The sequence below is a fragment of the Urocitellus parryii genome, chromosome 8, assembly GCF_045843805.1.
Source record: "Urocitellus parryii isolate mUroPar1 chromosome 8, mUroPar1.hap1, whole genome shotgun sequence".
Lineage (NCBI taxonomy): Eukaryota > Metazoa > Chordata > Mammalia > Rodentia > Sciuridae > Urocitellus > Urocitellus parryii.
Window position 1 is genome coordinate 56866105 of NC_135538.1, and position 23011 is coordinate 56889115.

At 32.1% G+C, this 23011-nt stretch overlaps 1 protein-coding gene across 1 annotated transcript in view; it reads left to right on the forward strand.

Moving 5' to 3' along the window:
• The window catches only part of Hace1 (HECT domain and ankyrin repeat containing E3 ubiquitin protein ligase 1), an 84176-nt gene that overhangs the window by 37104 nt on the left and 24061 nt on the right, over positions 1–23011 (forward strand). The window contains exons 8-17 of the mRNA XM_026389640.2: positions 844–940; positions 1114–1215; positions 2267–2373; positions 5245–5395; positions 11885–12210; positions 12918–12986; positions 13234–13321; positions 19688–19799; positions 19895–19992; positions 20175–20262. Of these exons, the coding sequence (XP_026245425.1) occupies positions 844–940; positions 1114–1215; positions 2267–2373; positions 5245–5395; positions 11885–12210; positions 12918–12986; positions 13234–13321; positions 19688–19799; positions 19895–19992; positions 20175–20262 (1238 nt within the window). The remainder of the gene's footprint in view (positions 1–843; positions 941–1113; positions 1216–2266; positions 2374–5244; positions 5396–11884; positions 12211–12917; positions 12987–13233; positions 13322–19687; positions 19800–19894; positions 19993–20174; positions 20263–23011) is intronic.

Consider the following 23011-nt stretch of genomic DNA (forward strand, 5'->3'; position numbering starts at 1 on the left):
GCAGTCCCACTAGCAATATATGAGTGTGCCTTTTTCCCCACTTCCTCACTAACACTTACTGTTGTTTGTATTCTTGATAGCTGCCATTCTGACTGGCTTGAGATGAAATCTTAGAGTAGTTTTGATTTGCATTTTTCTATTTGCTAGAGGTATTGAACATTTTTTTCATGTATTTGTTGATTGATTGTATATCCTCCTGTGAGAAGTGTCTGTTCAGTTTCTTGGCCCATTTATTGATTGGGTTATTTGTTTTTTTTTTTTTTTTTGATGTTAAGGGTTTTGAGTGCTTTATATTAGTGTTCTATCTGATATGCTATTGGTAAAGATTGGCTTCCATTCTGTAAGTGCTCTATTGACTTCACTGATTGTTTCTTTTGCTGAGAAAAAGCTTTTTAGTTTGAATCCATCCCATTTATTGATTCTTGGTTTTAATTGTTGCACTATAGGAGTCTTATTAAGGAAGTTTGAGCCTAATCAACATAATGGAGATTTGGGCCTACTTTTTCTTCTATTAGGCACAAGGTCTCTGGTTTAATTCCTAGGTCCTTGATCTACTTTGAGTTGAGTTTTGTGTATGGTGAGAGAGAGGGAGGTTTAATTTTATTTTGTTACATATGTATTTCCAGTTTTCCCAGCACCATTTGTTGAAGAGGCTATTAAAATATTTTATTTTTAGACTTACAAATGATTTTCAAAGATAAAAACTTGATCTTCCAAGATGTTTATGTCTGTTTGTATATGTAAAGCAAATATATCAAATTGGTAAAATATAATAATTTGGCTATTTAAATAAATTTATTAAAAATAATATTTTATTTTTAATTTGGTTCTATTTCTATATAGTCATGGTCAGAGAGATACAGCACAGATTCTTCTATTACGAGGAGCCAAATATTTGCCAGATAAAAATGGAGTAACCCCTCTGGATTTATGTGTACAGGTATGTTTTCAATATATATTTTGAGCCCATTTAAAATAGAAACTGAGAATAATAAAATCATTTTTTTCCTAAATGAGTGGGTGAGTGCAAATATTTTTTATATTGTGAAGTATAAATGACTGTTAAGAAAAACTTTATTTTTGAAGTTGAGTAATTTTAAGTCTTGTTTTTAGGGTGGATATGGAGAGACTTGTGAAGTATTAATTCAGTATCATCCTAGGCTTTTTCAGACTATTATTCAAATGACACAGAATGAAGACCTCCGAGAAAACATGGTAATATAATTGCGCTAGTAACTTGGAAATGAACAAGCTTTATTCAGGCTTATATATGTGAAACTTTCCAAATGTGCTTAGTAATTTTATTTATTAATACAAATATTTTAATAATTTGAATATGCTTATCTGCACTATAGGATAAGTATGAATTCCATTTATTCCTTCATATTCATGGGTTCTCCATGCATGGATTCAACCAATCAGGGGTCAAAAACATTTTTAAGAATTGCATACTTACTGAACATTACAATTTTTTTCTTGTTGTTTCTTAAACCATATAGTACAAGAACTATTTGCATAGCATTTTTATTGCATTTGGTATGAAAAGTGATCTAGAAATGATTTAAAATATGTGGAAAAAGGTTCATAGGTTATATGCAAATACTATGCCATTTTATATAAAGAACTTAAGTATCTGCAGATTTTGATATCCTTGGGAATTCAGGTGTTAGTCCCCAGAAATACCAAGAAACATATGTAATAATTAACAAACTTTAGGCTAATATTTGGCCTTCTAACTCTTCTGTTCTGTGGATCTTTGATCTTCCCTTAAGATAACTATTCCCTGTGAATAGAGAAAACGAATCTGAGGAGGAATGTCATGTTATGATTTGTAATCACTAGTTTACCAAGCACTGTTTTTTTATTTTTGGTTTTCTTTTTGCTATGCTGGAGATTAACTCCAAATCTTTCTGCTGCTTGGCTACATCCCCATCCCTGAGTGCTATTATTTATAGTAGCTATAATCTTAGAAAAATTATAGAATTTAAAATTTTCTGAAATTTGAGAAGTCTGGAGTTAAATTTCCATAGATACACTAGGTGATTTTTATTCTCTTTTTTAAAAATTGTTGTTTACTGTGTAATTTTCAACAAAATTTTATGTTATCATCTATCATATTAACTTTTAAATTTATACAAAGCAAAGTATAAAGGTTTTCTATTTTAGCCGATTGGCTTTAAGGTGTTTATTAAATTAATAAGTACTTAATTTTTTGACAAAATTTAACAGTTTATTTAATCTCAATTTTTTACTTATAAATATTTAGCTACGGCAAGTTCTGGAGCATTTGTCTCAGCAAAGTGAAAGCCAGTACCTAAAGATTCTAACAAGCCTTGCTGAAGTTGCTACAACAAATGGTCACAAGCTGCTTAGGTAAGTGTTTCAGCATTTCAATAGGTAGCAGTTTCTGCCTGAATAGTTATTCTGTTAGGTGCCTTTTTGCAGTGGTAAGATATTATGAAAATTTGCTGATGTATCATTATTTTATTTGAAAGGACCAAGATAATCACCTAAAGAAACTTTTATCTTAAAGAAACTGGAGCATACTTGAATGAGTTTTGGCATATGTGTTTGGAAGTTTTTGAAAGTATTACTTAGACTAGTTATGTAAGTAAATGCACATGAAGAAGAATCCAAAAAGTAGTTCAGAAATCTTGCTCACTAATTTATAAAAGTGAGGCTTTTCTTCAACTTTTCAAAATACTTTTGAGATTCAGCATGAAGTTTTCTCCCTACCCTGTCTCATTTCGTTTCTTTATTCTTTCCAGAAGTTTTTGTGGTTTTAGTGGCTCATCACTAAGTCCACGAAGTTAATGCCTTTATATTACTTCATTTTATATATATGGCATTTTCCCACAGCTACACTCTTTTGTGGTTAGTCACCCTAATTAGGAGTAAGTAGCTATTAAGAAATACCCTTGAGCTATATAATTCTCTGTTATTACATATTAATTTATAAATTTGACCCTCTTTTAATTTAGATGCTTTTCTCCTTTGTATTATTATTATTATTTTTTCACTAGTCATCTCTATATTGATAGGTCATTATTGTCTCCTACCTTTTTAGTTGCTACTGAACTTTTTTCCTCCCAACAACATGCAGGTTCTATAATTCATCTACATTGTCAAATTCATGATTTTAGTCCTTTGTTTCATTTCCCCCTCAACTTTTCATATACTTCAGATGAGAGTCATTTTCTGTACTCTAAGACTCTTTATTTTTTATTGGTGCCAAGATCACTTTCTTGCATTCTTTAAACTGTTCAAAGTTTCTTCAGTGGTTCTACTCAATATACAATTTGCTAGTTTAAAAAATTATTCTCTTTGCAACTACTTTTAGAATCCTATCTATAAGAATTATTGAATTCCAGGTTCCCATAATGTACCTCTCTTATTTTAGTCATTCCCAGTATTACACGTTGTTGATGAAGCCTTTCTAAGATTCAGATATGCTAATTAAAAGCATGGTCCTTGGAGCTTGCCAGAATCAAGTTTAAATCCACACCATTACTAACAGTGTGGCCTTAGCAACTAACTAACTAAAGACACACCATTTACTAACTGTGTGGCCTTAGCAACTAACCTTTTGGAGTTTCCTTTACTGTTCATCCATGCATCTAATGTGTATTTTTGAATACCTTCTGCCCGACACCAGACATTATATTAGGTGGTTGTGAATAAAACAGACAAGATATGTCTCCTTATATTCAATTTGCCGTTTAGTTTGGATTTTGTTCCATTTTATTAGAAAGTGGTAGTAAATACTTTAATGAATAGACATTTTCTATTCCCATATTATTAATCCTTATTATTTTTTTTAAATGTTAACAAGAAATATTACCATGAATTGGGTAAAATATACAGAGGACTTTTGATGATTAGATTCATTACAAACACAATTATGCCATTCTGCCTGAAAATTCATGAAACTCCTTACTCTGTTTGTGCAACAGTTATAATACAAAATAATTGATATTAGAGATTTCAAAATGAAATATTCCCTAGACCCCCAAAATTATTTATAGATATATTATTAAATTAAATATGAATTTAACTGAAGTTCTTCAGCTTCTCTGTGGAAGAGGAATGATTGGTATTTGTGATTATGACTAATCCCAAGGTACTTTGGGATTCTGAAGGGTTTTTAGATGTGTTTAAGAAAATTTATATTTTGTATGATTTAATGTTAGTTGAATTTTTTTCTTTTTTTTTTTTTCTTTTCCACATTGGGGTTTATTTCCTACGTTTATGTGGAGTCATAGTACAACCCATTACATAGAGAACAACCCTAATGCAATTATTTGGTAACTTTAAGATTATTCAATTTGTGAATATTCTATATGCCAATAATTGGTTACTCTTGTTGGACAGGGAGGGCTATGAAGTTATGGATAGACTAGATAGAGTTTCAGCTTCTTAGTTTAAACATTTGAGCAATGGGTTGGTCTGCTTTTGTGCAGCTGTATACTTTTACAACATAATACTTATAGAGTTGGTTCTTTGTGAAATGTTTTCAGAGTTCTAAATAGCTCAACTTAAAAATGTACTTTTGGGGGGAGAGAAAGGGAGAGAGAAGGGAAAGCATATGGAAATGGTAGGAGACCTTCAATGATACACAAAATTATAAGAGGTTATGAGGTGCAAGGGGGAGGGGAAAAAAAAGGGAGAGAATTGAACAACAGCAGAGGAGGTAGAGAGGGAAGATGGGAGGGGAGGGGAGGGGAGGGGGGTAGTAGGGGATAGGAAAGGTAGCAGAATACAACAGTCACTAATATGCTATTATGTAAAAATGTGAGTATGTAGCAGATGAGATTCTGCAATCTGTATTTGGGGTAAAAGTGGGAGTTCAAAACCCAATTGAGTCAAATGTATGAAAGATGATATATCATGAGCTCTGTAACGTTTTGAACAACCAATAAAAAAAAATGTACTTTTGGAAGGGAGAATTGAAGATTACCTTGAAGTTGGGGTATCAAGATATCAATTGTTCTAGAGGAGTATCCCCCCCCACATTTACACCTTGATTTTGGTTATGTTCTGGGTACTTTAAAATTACCATTCTATTAATAAGCTATTAAAATAATGTATATTCGATACTTTGCTGTTAAACCATTTTGTTTCCTGTCATGATAAGAAGAGAATTTTACCCCAGTTTTATTATGAAACCAAAGGTCAGTGAAATGAAACTGTTAAAGGTATAGTTTGTTTGCTCCATCTAATCTATTCATGTTTTAATTTTTTCAGCCTATCTAGCAATTATGATGCTCAAATGAAGAGCCTTTTAAGGATTGTGAGGATATTTTGTCATGTCTTTCGAATTGGCCCTTCCTCCCCCAGTAATGGAATCGATATGGGTTACAATGGGAACAAAACTCCAAGAAGCCAGGTGTTCAAGGTCAGACAAGAATATGTTGTTGTTAGGCAGACATATATAAAAGATGAATTTGACAAAGCATGCCTTCATTAATTAGACACCTCACAAACAGGGTGTAATTTTGGTTCATATCTGTACCACTTGTTTTTTGTTTTTATTTGTGGTCTTGGGCCTTGCACCTGCTAAGCAAGTTCTCTACTAAGCCACATCCCCAGCCCACGTCTACCATTTTTTAAATTAGGCACACCTTTTTTCTTTCAGTTCTCTCTAATCAATATAAAGTTTAACTAGTGAGCTTTCTACATTTTCTTACATATAAAATTTTTATTTAATTAGTGTTTTATTGTAAGCATAAAGATATTTAATGTTTAAATTTAATTTTATTGAATGTTTTTAATGTAATAGACAACTACCATTTAAAAATTCTTATTAGAAAGAAAATATCTAGTTTTATTAAATTTTATTATTGTGTGTATGTATGTTGTATGTGTGTCTCTGTATGTGCTTTTAGAAGTAAAGTTACTTGCTGGGTGTGGTGGTGCACACCTATAATCCTAGCAACTTGGGAAGCTGAGGAAGGAGAATATCAAGTTTGAGACCAACCTCAGCAACTTAGTGAGGCCCTAAACAACTTAGTGAGACCCTGTCTCAAAAAGTAAAAAAAAAATGGACTAGGGATATAGCTTAGTGGTAAAGTGCCTCTAGGTTCAATCTGTCGTATCCCCCTTAGAAAAAATAAGTAAGGTTGCTTTTATTTACTAGGTGTACTAACAGTTAATTCCAGGGATTACCTCAGGAAAGAATCACTGAGAAATTTTCTTAAAATATTTTGTATTGCTTCTGCAACGTTTTTTAATACAGGTACAAATGAGTGGAAGATTGATCCTTGGAAGAATGATTCCATATAAAACCAAAGGCAGCATTGTTGCCCATGTTAAATTGTAATTTTATGAAGTAAAAAAAAAAAAATTAAAAAATAATACACACACACACACAGGTAGATAGATACTACTTTATTGCTATTAATGCTTGTTTGTGGTACTGTATATATTTTATTTTTGGTGATACTGGAGGGGTGCTCTACCACTTAGCTATATCCCCAGCCTTGTTTATTTTTTATTTTGAGACAGGTTCTTGCTAAGTTGCCCAGGCAAGCCTTGAACTTGTGATCCTTCTGCCACAGCCTCCCAGGTAATTGGAATTGCAGGCATGTACCACTGCACTCAGCATTGTGGGATTGCATTTAAGTTAATATATTTTAATGGTTATTATTATTATTACATATATTTTTTGTGGTGTTGTTTATTAAACCCAGGGCCCTGTGCATGCTGGGCAAGTACTCTGCTTCTGAGTCACACCCCCTGCCCACTAATGTTGTTTTTTAAAAGGTAATTTTTCTCCAGAGATTTTCATGGTGTAAAATTTTCTTTTGGCATTCATGAACTTATATTTTTTTGTTTTTTTATTTTTATTTTTGTAGTTGTAGATGGACAGCACGTCTTTATTTTATTTGTTTATTTTTATGTGGTGCTAGACATCAAACCCAGTGCCACACAGTGCTAGGCAAGTGCTCTGCCATTGAGCCCCATTACATCCAAAAAGCAATGTTTTTATGTGCTATTTCCTTGAAAACTAAATTAATAACTCTGCTATTTATAAAATTTGAAGCTAAATTAGTAGTCTCTGTTAAATGATTCTTTTTTTTTGTAACATGGAAAAACTGGTAGATACTTAAAAATAAATGTTTTGCAAACATTTTGACACTTATATATTTTTAAGTATTAGAATAGGTATAAGAGAAAATCAGTGTTGGAAATAAAGTTTTCAGTTGTATACAAGTATGTACATTTATAGGCCTTCCTCCATCGTGCTACCTTTTGGATGAAGAAAATTATGCATCATCTTTTAATTCAAACTGACTTTTCGTATATCACCTCCTCTAACACTAGTTAGGATTGACAACTTGCTGTCATTTTAAATCTCAGTCTAAATTATTGATTTATTCTTTTAGTGCTGCTTAAAGTGAGTTTTGCTGCTCATTCATATCCTTTTTAATTGTTCTTCATGCATTCTGGCATAGCTCACTATTAGGACTGATTCTACCCTTGATTTTAATTTCAGCTCATCCTTTCTGTTCATCTAAAATGATAAGTAAAAAATCAAATCAGTTATAGATATGGTCACCGTTATCTAAATTCGGTATAGATTATATTCAGTATTGTCTGATTTTCATTGTTTTTAAAATTTGAATCTGTCACTTACTTGCTAATTGATATCAGAAATTAAGTGTATGTTAAGTAGTCTCTCTCTACAGGTATTTCATGCTCAATTTAAATGTCAATTTTCTATTTAGGCAGTCAGTACATTTAGGGTAAAGGAAGATATCATTCTTTTTCCTTTTTATGGAATTCAAACTTTGTGTTTTGTCATGTATCTGTGATATATATATATATATATATTATATATATATACATACATACATACATACACACACATACATATATATATGTATATCTCTATATGTATCCAGCTATCTGTCTATAAAGTTGTTTTCTTCCAGTTTATTTTGTTAGTATCTTCATTTTTTTTTTTTTTTTTTTTTGTGGTGCTGGGGATTGAACCCAGGGCTTTGTGCATGTGAGGCAAGCACTCTACCAACTGAGCTATATCCCCAGCTCTTCATTTTATTTTTAAAGGTGTTTTCTGCATCATGAATAAATGCTCTTGCCTCTTTGACCACTTATTTTCTCTTTAAATTTTTAATTTGCATTTTGGTAAAACGTTTTTATTCTAAAACTCAGGTAATTAAAAAACAATTAACAAGTGTTGACTTTTAAGAAATTTATTAGTCTCTTTCCATCCAATTTTATGAATAAAACATGGAATTTTGGGGAGATAGCAAAATGATCTGCCTTCCCACCAGTCTGGCTGAAAGTAGACATTGTACATTGCCATCATGCCTATACGGTCTCCTGCTTTGTGGGGTAATACAAATTAAAAATCTTTATTGCTGTTGAGTTGCACAACATTAGACTGGGAATACTATTTTAACTTACATTTTGTGTAAGGTAGCAATTGATCTCTACTTTCCATTTCAATAACTAGGTCCTCTAACATGTTACTTTATTGTTAGGATTAACTAATGGGTTTTCCATTAAGAATGAGTGGGTTTATAGGCCATGTGTTTTTAGTAGGTGAAATTGTTTAACATCCTGTTATTAGTTTTCTGATTTATATTAGAAGTCCTTTAAGTTAATCTTAATACTAACCATTCTTTCAGTGTTAAGAGATTTTCATCTAGAGCCTTTGGAACTTTGGAGTATTTGAAGGAGAAAGTTGTTTTTATTATTGTAGTGAGTAAGCAAGCATGAGGAAGACAGTTTAGGTTATTTTGAATCTGATGTGCCCTTTTTTGAGTGTGAAATAGTAGCTGTGACTGTTAATGGTTTCATAGAATTGTATTTGGAAAATTTGGAAGCCAAGAAACATTGAAAAATTAAACTTTAATATCTTTTCGGTTGTGACATTTAACATTATTGAATTGAAATAGACTAACAAAGAATTTCAAGGCAGTACCCCCTATTAATGAACTGTTAGTATCAATTTCCTGTCACATTTCTACTTTACTCCAGTACATCTTAAAATTTAAAAAATTTGTTCAATAAATTTGGAATTCTGTATTATAGTGTAGAAATGTAATTTAAAATGTTTGTAACTCATCTATGATTGTCTTATTGTTACTATAGAGGTAAATGTGGCAATCATTCAATAACATGAAATGAAGCAATATTTTCAAAGTGCCAAGGAACCTGCTACTATTTTCTTTAGTAATTGACTTATTTTTCAGTAACAATTTATATGTGTGGTGTTTTGTATCCTATCTAATATATTTATTATTTATGAATTTTGAAAGCATCACAGATATGGTATGCAATAGTTTATTTTTATTTATATTTTTGCAATGCTGGAGATGGATGTTAGCCAACCACTCTGTACCAATTAGCTAGAAAACCAGACTGCAATATTTTATTTTAAAATTTAAACTTTATTTTAATCTTTTTTTTATCTGTGGCTGCTGCCACAATTATAAATTAAAGTTATTTTTTACGGTATTCTTGTTTGTGATTGAGGAGTGCTTTTTTAGATCTTCAAAGAGACAATTTCTTATGTAAAGTTACCTCATGGTTTGAATTTAGGTTTAGTGTATGTGTTGTGAAAAAAGGAAAGGTGGTAGCAAAAAGAAAAGTAAAGAAAGACCCCTAGTGGCTTATATTCTTTATTTTTTTTCTTCCTATTCCTTGTTGAAAACTCTTAACTTTTAGGATTTTTGTATCTATCTTTTCATACAGATCCATTGTATTGTTATTATTTTGTATTATTCAAAGTTTGTCTTTAAATTTTTTTGCACATTGCCAGTATTTGAAAATAGGATTGTAAGAGTTTAGGCCCAGTGTTTATCTACATGATCAGCCTGTATCATTCTTGCCTTAGGCCTCATCTCTATCCACTGTGTCTGTTTTCCAGGTTTTATCACTTTTCATTTAGAGGCCAATTATTTCTTTTTTCTTTGGTTTGAAGTAATTTACGTGACCACCTGTTCTTTCTATTTTAGAGTTCATTTTCTAATATAAAATTAAATAGTTTGTGACATAAAAAGTTCTCATTCAGCTTCTATAGCAGGTTTGCTCATGAGGAGTAACTGTAGGCTCAAACTTGGATGGTGATTATAATTCTTAGCCATTTTCAGTAAAAGTGTCATGTCACTGTTTATAGCAACTGCCCTTCCTTAAACAGCAGAGGCCTCAAATCTTTCAGCTGTGGCCTAAATTTAGAAAAGCCCTCTTTGTGGATGAGTGGGGTCCTTATTTCAGTCTCATCCAGGGTAATATTAATTTCTCTTTAAAAAGGAAACTGCTTTCCTGCTTAATTAGTTAGTGTACTAAGTTTTGTTGATTGTAGTAGTGGTAGTTCAGTTTATTTGTTTTGTTTTTGCTTTTTGGTTCACCGTATGAATGAAGAACTAGTGATGATTTAATTACTTGCAAATAATAAGTACAATATTCTGGTTACTTCATAAAGTTCTGGATTATTGAACAAACAATGAAAATATTGTAAAGATATTGTTAGATAATAATTGAGAAGAATTTTCTGGCATAACAGGTTATTAAAACATTCTCTAAGATTTCAGAAACAAATATGCTTGCGTGATCTTTTTCCATAGTATTTTCTAAAAGTAAGATTATTTGTTTAGTTAAAATATTTTAAAATATTTAAAATACTGTGTAAGATGAATGATAACCCCTCTACTCTCAAACTGTTAATCCTTATTTGGGATTAAAAATATTCTAGCAGCTCTTTTAATAAAAAGTAGTTGGACATTTATATTTGTTTTAAAACTACTAATTATTATAGATCAAGTTTGTATTTCATTTTTTTTTTAGTATTTGGTCCTATTGTAGCATTTTTGATAAAGTGATTTAAATATAAAATGTTATTTGCTCTTAATTCACAGAAGACATTTCACTATTCTCAGAAATATTTTAAATATTTTAGATATTGTAGGAGTAAAAAAGCAGTTTGATTCCCCTCTTCCCCCTTATTATTATTATTTTTAAATGTTAATCTTTTATATATATATATTAGTTGGACACAATCTTTATTTATTTATTTTTATGTGGTGCTGAGGATCGAACCCAGTACCTCGCACATGCTAGGCGAGTGCTCTACTGCTGAGCCCCAGCCCCAGCCCTAGCCCCAGTCCCATTAATCTTGGAATTAAGAGTTTGCAAGGAGCTGTGAGGGCAAAGCTGAATGGTAGAGTTTATGCTTAATATGTGTGAAGTCTTGCATTTGGTTCCCCAAACCTCACAAAAAAGAATTTGCTAATTAGTATTTTGATAGAAGTTTGGTAATTGTGCTTCTTTATTAATTATTTGAGATGGAGTGTATGTATAAACAAGATATATTGTATGATTATATACTTATTCATAGAAATGTCATATTTTAATCATTTCTTATGATAAATTATCAAAATTCTAGGAATTCTTGTAAGAAAGGAGAATTTTAAACTGTTTATTAGGTTCTTTGGGAATTCTAATTTTATTTTAATTTGGAAATGGCTTATTTTTGTTTTATTGAAAATTATTGACATTATTGATAATTATTGACAGTAAATGTTAGGGGTGTTATGAAAGTAGAGTCTTAAAACTAAATTTTTGAAATTGAAAGAACGATTGCTTATAATTTATTGTTAGATTTTAGTTTTATCTTTTTATTACCAGGAATACATACACAAGTAATTAAATTTTGCTATAAATGAAGAAATTATCATTTATATGAAACATATTTTTGTTACTTACCTTGAAGCTTTATTGTCATTTTAATATGGGAAAACTGAAGTATCTAGAGTAAATTTTCTCTTTTACACTATATGTCTGGCTGTGTGGGTTTTTTTTTTTTTAATTATGCAGTTTAAGAATGATGTCTAAAAAACTTTTCTTTTCTTCATAGCCTCTGGAATTGCTATGGCACTCATTAGATGAATGGCTAGTTTTAATAGCTACAGAATTGATGAAAAACAAAAAGGACTCAACAGATATCACTTCTATTTTACTGAAACAAAAAGGCCAAGATCAAGATGCCACTTCCATTCCAGCATTTGAACCTGGGAGCTATGAAAATCTATCCACTGCCACAGGGGAATCTAAACCAGATGCTCTTGCAGGGAAACAGGAAGCCAATGCAGATTGTCAGGATGTTATTTCTATGACAGCCAACCGGCTAAGTGCTGTCATTCAAGCTTTTTACATGTGCTGTTCTTGTCAGATGCCTCCAGGGTAAGAAGGTTTCAGCTTATTATTTTTTGCTCTCATAAGTGAAGAAGAGATATGATGTTTTTGTAATTTCAATAACAAGAAGTAATGATAAGTATTGATGTTTAAAGATCCTATTCTAATCTTGTTTTAGAGTACTCATTGTACTAATCTGATTCTTGTACAAAATTTCTTTGTAGAATGGAGAATGTCATTTTATATAGGATATCTTAATTATATGGTTGAAATTCTTAGAGCAGAGATGCTCATACTTTCAAGATTTTTTAAAAAGTTACTTGTTTATGTCATCTGTTATTGAGAAGTTTTATATATTATATATATATACATACATATGTGTGTGTGTGTGTGTATATATCTATACATACATACAATTTCTTTTTTTTTTTTTTTTTTTAAGAATTTTAATATTTATTTTTTAGTTTTCGGTGGACACAACATCTTTGTTTGTATGTGGTGCTGAGGATCAAACCCGGGCCGCGCGCATGCCAGGCGAGCGCGCTACCGCTTGAGCCACATCCCCAGCCCCATACAATTTCATTCTACGTATTGACTAGGCATGCCTTAGTTTTCTGAATTTATAAAGAAGATCCAAACCCAAGTTCTTTCTTATGGTCTACAAGCCTGTCCAGTTCAATACATATTTATCAGATTTTCTGTATCTTATCACCAGTGTTTGTTTATGTATTCTGATTTTTGCCTAATCCCCACAGAATGACTTCACCCCGTTTTATTGAATTTGTCTGCAAACATGATGAAGTTTTAAAATGTTTTGTTAACAGGTAAGGGTTTCTGAGATTTCATGGACTGTCTTGGCACTCTTTCTTCTCTTTAAGTTTGGTTTCTTCCAAATAGAAAAAAATGCTATTTCTGTTTCTATTCAAAATGTGTTCAATAACAATTCAAAATGCAGTAGGAGAGGATTAATATGTTTTTCTTTTATTTCAGTTATCTATATATCTGAATTTGCATTTCATTTAATGGTATTTGTATTTCTTGTTCATTTAACAAAATATATTTTTCTTTTAGAAATCCTAAAATTATTTTTGACCACTTTCACTTTCTCCTTGAATGTCCTGAGTTGATGTCAAGATTCATGCATATCATAAAAGCACAGGTAGAAATTTTCTTCATCTTGTTTTTAGTCTTAGTAATGAAATAAATTTTTAAAATTCAAATATTATTGAGTGTGGTCAGCATTATACTTAAAACCTCCTGTAAGTAAGAGGGATGGAATTACATGTTGCTTTAATATGAGGAATAAATTTTCTTCTTGAAGAAATGTGTATTGAGTGCCTACTATGTGCAAATGCCCGTGCAAAGACTACAGAATACATTACTACATTTCCTGAAGTGAGTTTCACGAATCAATAGTCCTGTGTCGTGGATGGTCTTTGAGAAAAGGATTTTATCCTCAAATACATTTGGGAAATAAATAGACTTATGTCCCGTGGAAATATGTAAAGTACATGAGTAGCATGTTAAAAGGCTTTGAGAAAATCTTTGGATAAAAATAGTGATTTAACATTGCTAATCTTTCTAAACTTACTTGACCTGACAATCTTTCCCCTTATGAAGGTTGTACCTATTTATTCCATATATCTCATGTTTTGTGAAAAAATGCTAGGGAAAAACTTGTTTTGCTTCTAACCAGTTATATGACTTTGGGCACATTTTTTAACATCTTTGACCCTTGATTTCTTCATCTATAAAAGATAATGAACCAACTTTATAGGACTGTTGTGAAGAGTAACCTGTGAAGAGTGCTTGGTATATATGCTTAATAAATGGTAGTTGATTTGGAGATAGAAATCACATTTCTCCAAGAGGATCCAAATTTAATCTAGCAGGGGAAGATAATATTTGTACCTATAAGTCAGTAGTTATGTATCACCTGGTTCTTCAGGAGTTTAAGGAAGGAAGAACTTGCTTTTGGTTGCTCTAGTGAAAGGAAATTTCAAAAAGGAGGTAGATTTTAAATGACTTTGAAAAGCTTGAGAAACGTGCAGTATTTTGATGGGAGTAAAGAGGAGGACAAATATTGTAGCCAAAGTATGGGCTGGCACATGCAGGTGGAAATTTCAGTTAGGTGGAAGTACCTGGAAAGGTAGAATAGGTTCATATTGGAATATTGTATTGAGCCTTGATTGCCAGATTGCAGAATCTTCTTTGTTTGCTAGATTGTTTGGAAGCTTCAGGAGAATAAGAAATCTTGGCAACATTTTAGAAAATCATTTTAGAAAATAATTTATCAGATGTAAAGGATAGACTAGAGACTGTGATTTCATTAGTAGTCATGAGATAATAAATACCATAAGGTTTTTAATGTCTTTAGGAACATGAACCCTTTCAGAAGTTAAAAGAGCTAAGAATTCATTTTTATAAAATTATACAGATGTACATAGAGATCTTTTGATTCTTGTTTAATAATGGTTATGTAAAAGAAGGCAATGGTAATAACTTATGCTTATTGAATGCTAATTATAGTTTTAGTACCATGTATTTGCTTTACATTAATTATTTAGTTCTCGGAACAATCAGCTGCTTTTACTGAATTGAAGGGGTTAAATGACGTGTTTAAGCCATTCAGCTATTAAGTGTAAGAAATAGGATTTAAAAGTCTATGTGGTTCTTATGTTTATTTTTGTTGTGGTGGTGGTGGTGATATTGCGTTTTAAAGCCAGGGCCTCTCACTTGCAAGGTAAACTCTAACACTGAGCTGCATCACCAATGTCTTAAATCCATGTTCGTTCGTTCGTTCTTTCTTTCTCTCTCTCTCTCTCTCTCTCTCTCTCTCTCTCTCTCTCTCTCTCTCTCCCCCCCTCTCTCTCTCCCCCCCCCACCCCCCCTCTCTTTCTTTCTTTGTGTGTGTGTCTGTGCATATGTGTTTGTTTCTAGGGATTGAACCCAGGGCCTTGTGCATGCTAGGCAAGTACACTACCACTGAGCTGTATCACTGGTCCCTTAAGTTCATTTTGTTGACCTGTACTATATGGCTATCTACTAGGGCAAATGAGATACTAGGTAAAAGAAGCTTTTAGTTGTTGAAAAAGAGATAATTTGCTATTTTAATACTATTTGTTTTTCATTTTCCCCTTTACAAACAGTTTAGTCGAAAAGCATCTGCATTCGATATCTGTCCTTTTTGACCAAGTGAGAGAGTTTTGTTAACTTACCAGGATGAAGAATATTCACATGCATCCTGCTGGCCTAGTGTGGGGCTTTGGAGTTTGGGTGTGGTAAGGAGGTATCTGTTTAGAAGAGGGCTCATGATGAGATAGATGAATTGGAGTGGCGTAAAGAGGAGGTCCATGTGGAAGATGGTGGCAGCTTCTCATAGTTACTTGACAGAGCCTCAGTGGGGTGGTGAGCATTCTACAGTGAAGGGGCCATGTCAACAATAGGAAGTTGGTGATATATGGGAGGTGGAGAGGAGGTGAGTGTTGATCAGATAAGTATGGGAGCCTAATGTTGGAGAAGGGAGTTACAAAATGGAGGAAACTAGAACAAATTCTGTGCTATTAAATTTGAATAAACAGATATCAGTGTGAGCACAGTTTTCATTCTTTAAGATATAGCAAACTTGGCATATAGTTCTTGGTCTTTAAATAACGTTCTAAATGAAGCAGGGCCCATTGGAGAAATGGTGAATTCCAAGGTCAGGTTATGGAAAAGTACAAGATGAAACTGTAACATTTTCTTGTGCAGCAAAGTAAAGATGTGTTCAAAGAATCATGGAATTATGTCAAAATGACTCAGAATCCAGTTTGAAATGGATTCCCATTGGCCAAATTTGAAACAATTGGAATATCAAAATAAGTAATGATAATAGCATATTATAAATAAGATAGGAATTCATGTGTCTATACTGGAAAAATTAATGAATGAATTTGGATAGTTCTATAAGGGGTGGGTATTTATATTCTCAAAATATCTCATCACAGACTACTTATTACAAAGAGAAAATGGGAGCTTTACAGTGGAGAAGCTTTGCAGTAATCAGAGCAGACATAGTAGTGTGCCAGCTAATAGGATACACTAAGAAGAACATGGCCTCACTTCTGTGATGTTTTTGCTAAAGATGCATACCCTAAATCTAAGTATGAGGAAGCATTAAGCTAACTCTGATAACAGGGATGTGCTACAAAATTAAGTGAACTGCAATCTTTAAAAGTGTCAAGGTTATGAAAATTAAGAAAACATTGAATAACTGTAACCAGAGTGAAGGAGATAGAGAAACAGGATAATTAAAAGTAGTTCATGAATCATTATGCTCATAAAGGATATCTTTGGGAAATTGTCAAAACCTGAAATGGGGTCTGGGAATATGGATACAGTAGTGTACCAGTGTTCCTGATTTTTAGTAGTTGTTAACTGGTTATGTAGGATAATTTCTTTGTAGGAAATATATATAGAAAGTATTTATGAGTGTACTGGGCAGCATGTTGGCAACTTACTCTCACATCAAAAAAAAAAAAAACTGTTCTGTACTCAGAAATTTTTTGTAACTTGGAGACTGTTTCTTCCAAACAAGTTGAAGACCAGCTATTTCTGAAGGATTGACTTCTTCTTCTGTTGGTGGTTTTCAGGTGGCCAGTAGTTAAAGGGAGACACATTTTGTGTTGCTGTACAAATGCTATTAAGAGGAGCCTCTGTAATCAGTCCTGTTTTGTGAATTATATATGGAAATGCAGGTACTTAGAAAGTTTACATACAAAAATATGCCCTTCAGCTTTGTAGAGCTGTGTATGTATATGTGTGACTATGTGTGCACGCATGCGTGCACATGTGTATATTGGTCTTATAGATATCTTTATTAGATTTTGAAGGTAGCGGTTGGTACCTTTTAATGTTCTATATGAATTACTTAAAAAATTGCATTTGTTTTTATTTCTTGGTTCACATTTTATAGATCCAAGACAGTTTAATATCTTAAAATGGCAAGTAAGCTTACTGTCATGTATTGTCATAATTATTGACAATTTTAACATTTATGGGAGTGGTAATAGACCATCATCTATTTATTGTTATGGATGTTGAGTATTTCCATAAGTTACTTAGCTTCTTAGTGCTACATATCTTTTGCTTCTGTAGATGGGGCTAAGTGTACCTTTTTTTCAGTGTTACGAGGGTTGCCTGTGATTAATGCACCTTAAGGGCTTGAAACAATACCTGGCTTATTGGTGCTTAAAAAGCATTAGCTAATTTGTGATTGTAATTATGATTATTATGTTCTGTTGCATTATTTTTTAAATTTTCACAATAAATCCTTGAAGTAGGTTATTATTTTATCTATTTTATGAGTAAGAAAACTAACTTGTGAGGGAATTAGTAATTTCCTTAGGATTACAAATTCAGTAAGTGACTGAGCCAGCATTTTAAACCATGTTTATGTGACTTTAAAGCTCATACTTAAATATGTTGCTTCAGTGTAAAGTTTTGTTTTCTCCTCTTTTACCAAAGTTTTAGAAATAATTAGCATTGAAATTTCAAGTACGTTATATTCCAGTCTGTTTACTAAATATGTGTATACTATATGTGAAAGAGCAAATATTAAAAGATAGAAGTTAATCTCTCACCAGTTATCTAAACTAATAATATTGGTTATCTAAACTAATAATATTTTATTAAGAACTAATAAAAAGCATTAAGTCTTTTAAAGCAAAACTAATATTTAGTTTAGCTCAACTAAAGAAATTGACTGATAACCTAGAAACTTCCTGAAAGGTAACTTCTTTGTGGTATTCGCGGGTAGTATTGCTCATCCTTACCTTTTGAAACCTGTAGCTTCTGCGGTATTGTGCCACCTTGTTTATCCTTTAACTTTTTTAGTGGTGTGTGTTATTTGCTGAGCAAATTCTCAGTCCTGACCTTGGATTGTAAATTTCTTTCTTCTTGGTGGTTCTGTTCTGTTCTCTTGAACAAGGTACCTTTGCTTGTTTCCAACTTCAGCTGGACTCTGTTTTTAGTGTTCCAAGTGTAGCAGAGTCAAGTATTTATTTCCAAACCCCTAATAGTTTATCCTACAATAAAATTAAATTCAGGATACATAAAACCTTGTTTATTGTTTTCCCATCAGTGCCTTCTAGGAGTATGGCAATAAGTTGTGGGAGAAAGTTTCTTTCCCTCCAAGTTATATCTGTTAGTAAGTTCTATCTCTAGCGATCTTCTTTTACTTTTCATTTTTATTTAGAGGAGTAATGGCTCTTAGATGTACTTCATAGTTCCTCTTTCCTACCACTATGTGGACCTCATTATTTAATAGCTGTTTTTATAACTTGTACTTGGATAATCTCCCTTTAAATTGGTGCCACACTCACTTTGATTACTGTATTATGTTCTTCTAACCAATATACATAGTGGCTCCTGTATGTTTTACTGGATTCTCAGGATCCTTAATTATGTGCTCAGTTTACTTATACAAACATTTTTCTTTCAACATGTATAGAAATAGAATTCTGTTTATACCAGTGCCTTCACTACATCTTCCAGAGAGACATGATTTCTCCTTTTGTACCTTTGTCTTTGTCTCTCTTAACCTGATGTGCCCCTTTTTCTCCTTGCTTGAGCAAGTCCTACTGAGCTTTAAATTCTAGTTCAGAAAATGACTTGTGAAACCTTTGTACTCCATTGATCTTCAAGTTTCTAAATTCTTAGTTGCATCAGTAGTTTGTACTACACTTTTTAGAATTTGATATATACTATTGTACTGTTCTATGTTATTCTCATCTCTTCAACTTTACTAAGTAGTTTTCAACATGGAGAGTGACACTTATACAGCTTTTATGTTTTAATATTGGCACATACTAGGTACTCAATAATACTTTCAGATTAATCATAAAAATTATAGATCACTTGCAGTTTGCTTTACCTGTTAGATGAATAAAAGGCAGAAATTTTCTTTACCATTTAAGAGATCTTATTCTTCAGTTTTTAGGGTGGAGGAAAGAAAGACAGAAGGATAACAAATAACTTTCTAGTTGCTGTCTGTATTTCAAAAGAGAAATAAGAATGAAGATAGGTGTAAAAGATTATTTTCATAAAAACTGAAGTGGAACATTCACTGTAACTTTTTCTGGGTGTGAAAATTCATTCTTATAAGCTTTGTTGGGTTTAAAATAAATTGAGAATAAATTTGTTCAATTATATATCCAACATTAAGTTCTTAGATATAACTTATCAGTATTTCCTATTGAAAATGTGGGAATTTTATGTTTGATCCTAGCCAAATGGCCAAGAAGCAATGAAAATATAAGGATGTTAAAAAATACATTGTCTAGGTTGTCAAGTATTTCAGCTAATATCTGCCTTTTTGTGAATAGTTACTGAAATGTTTGAACATTATCTAATAAATACTTATTGCGAATTAGAGGTCTAAGAATGATTATTCATAGAAATTTACTAGCATTTAGTATGCTAATAAATCTGGTAATTAGGTGACTGAAATATTGTTAATATATTTTCCTGTCATTTTTTTGGGTAGCCATTTAAAGATCGCTGTGAATGGTTCTATGAACATTTGCATTCAGGACAACCAGATTCAGACATGGTGCACAGGCCAGTAAATGAAAATGACATTCTGCTGGTTCACAGAGGTATGTTTAAAAAAGAAAATGATATACATGTGAGGCACAAAGTACTTGTTATTATAAATTTTAATATGTAAAATTAACTAATGCTACATATTTAGATTCTATTTTTAGGAGTAGCTGTGAAGTTGTATCAAAAGCAAATTGTGCAAAGCTAAAACAAGGGATTGCTGTACGATTCCATGGAGAAGAAGGCATGGTGGGTATAAAAATAAGTGATTTGGAAATCACTGTATATAAAAGAAACACATTTGAATGAAGGTTAATATTTAATTGATAAATAAAGAAATTTAATGATTTTAATTTTGTTCTCATTCAGAAAAAAAATTTCCAGCATAATATATTTTTGTTGATGCTAAATTTCATTTTCTTGAACCTTAGGGTCAAGGTGTTGTGCGAGAGTGGTTTGATATTCTGTCTAATGAGATAGTCAATCCCGATTATGCATTGTTTACCCAGTCAGCGGATGGTAAGTTTTGTGGTCTTGACTTTTTTGGTGACTTGTCATATTTTTCAGACTACTTCAGTACATTTTGTTGATTCCCACAGTAACCCTGTGAACTAGATGAGGCATTCCCATATCAAAAACTGTAATTCAGAGTTTTTGTCTATATTGACATAGCTGACAAGTGGTAGAACCGAAAATGGAACTTGACTTAGTGTAGTAGAGTTGGTTTCCAAATGCTTGTCTTGAGGTCCTGAACAAGTTCTTATCTGCCCTTTGAAGTTTATTCAATTAATATTTATCCTTTAGCCTACTTTTTTTTTAATATTTATTTTTTAGTTTTCAATGGACACATCTTTATTTTATTTTATGTGGTGCTGAGGATCGAACCCAGTGCCCCGCGCATGCCAGGCAAGCACATTACCGCTTGAGCCACATCCCCAGCCCTAGCCTACTTTTTTGGCTAACGTTTTCTTCCATAAAATAGTGTTGCTAGTAATGGACTTAAAAAAAAGTCCTTATTTGGAAAAATAAAAATTTGCTAACCCTATTTGAGTTTCTACATCTAAAATTTAGTGTGATTCCTCCATTGTGAGAGTTCTGCTTCCTTTATGTTTCAGAAATAAATTCTGTTACTTTATTCTAAAAAGAAAAAAAGATATTGGTTATGAAAACCAAAAATCTAGAAATTGTGATGTTAAATCTTAACTCATAATCTATTTATGCATGCTGACTTTTTTTTTTTCAGTTCTTTTAAGAGATCAAGACCTGACAACTACAAAGCTCTTACCTAACCATATAATACAGATGAACAGCTCTCTTTGTGGAAATGGTTTTTGGACCTATAGAGTTGTAATTTGATATTGTAGACTAAATGGAATTGGTTACCACCTCATTTTTGTGAGGGTATGTTTGAGAGCTCTGTAATAAAGACTTATATTTGAAGTGAAAGTAGGATTTTAGATTTCAGATGCTTTGCACACAGTTCCATTGTTTTTCCTGCAAATCTTTTCTTTCTCCAGTATTTACATTCTCTTACAAGGAGAGAATACCTAATTAATTGTAGCTTCTGACTGCTTCCAAACAAGTGTAGCAGCAAATCTCCATTTAATAAGAAGGATTACTTTAGGAGAGGCCAACAGGAGTGGGCTGCAATGAAGCTAGGGGGCTGCAATGAAGCTAGGAAGCTGCAGGCATTCACCTATGTAATGCGCTCCTTGGGTATTTGAAATTACTTAAGAATATGGGACTGCCTGCTTTGATTTTGTAACCTTTGATTGTTTGCTCTGTGGTGAATTTAGTGTCTTTGTGAACAGTATGACAAGTTCAATGAAGTGCTAAGTTTAAAGATTTTAGGCCTAATCTCTAAAACTCAATTCAGCATATTTTAGGCTTTTCTTTTCTTTATAGTCCCCTCATTCTGCCTCTGTTTAGTTTCATACCTGAAATTCAGATTTGATGTGAAAATCATTACTAGAGGTACTTCCTTAATACCACATAACAAAGCAAATGTTGAGGGGATAGACTGTAAAAATTGTGGTTCTTTTTGTAAACTATATGTTTTCTCTTTGGGGTCATGGTTTTAATAATAATTTAAAAATCTAAGTGAAATATTATCTTGTTATTAAGTTTAGTTTCATGAAGGAATTTCATTTAGGATTTAAGAGTTCCTGAATGTGGGGAACATCTGGGGAGACTGTTATTTGTACCAATTTTTTTTAAAAAAACTTATTTTCTAATCAAATTAAGATGCTCATGATAGAGAAGCAGCTTATGATACTGTTTGAGTTTGGACTTTGGGGTTACATTAGGTGTTAATATTGGCTCTGCCACTTTTTAAATTTGATGTTAGACTAGTGAAGTTAACCTTTAATTGAAAATGGTGATAACTTGTTTTATAACACAATGAGAATTCAGTTAGTGGATACGTCAATTAGCTGAGATGTGAAAATGTTTATTTTGATGCATGGCACAAAGAAAGCATGAAATAAGTATTAGATAATGTTACTATTATTCTTTGAAAATAATTATGTAGTAGGATTTCCTTCTTGAAAATGTATTTTCAGGGCTTGAGACATATCAGTGGTACAACATTTGTCTTGTGTGCACAGGGCCCTTTGACTGCCAGCACCACAAAAAAAAGTTTTTCATTATATTTTGAAAAATATCTCAATAAATCATATTTATCTGAATAATGGTTCATAATTTGCACATGCCAATGTTCAGTCATCCCTCAGAATCTGCTAGTGATTGGTGCAGGCATTTAACCTATGCATATCCTCCCATATACTTTAGATCATCCCTAGATTACTTATAATTTTTTTAAACATTTATTTATTTTTTTTAGAAGTAGTTAGACACAATAGCTTTATTTAATTTATTTATTTTTATGTGGTGCTGAGGATCGAACCCAGGACCTTGCATGTGCTAGACTGAGCCACAGTCCCCAGCCCCAGAATTTTTAATAGTGAAAACAAGAACCTGGGACCGTCATAGCTGTGATTATTTTGAACTTAAAAATTTTAATATAAATTTTATACTGTTTTAACTAGTTTTCAAGTTAAAAACTATTTATTATTCCTGTCCTGAAGATTTTTATCCCATTATTTTTCTTTTTTTCCTTTAAATTTCTTCTTATCTACTTATCTATTCTTTTTAAGAATCCAAATTTCCCAGAAAGTATTAGATAGTGAAAGAATTATACAAAGCTAGGAGAGGAAAATAGACTCATCAAAAATAAGTGCTGGTTCACCAGTAACCCTTAACGTTCACT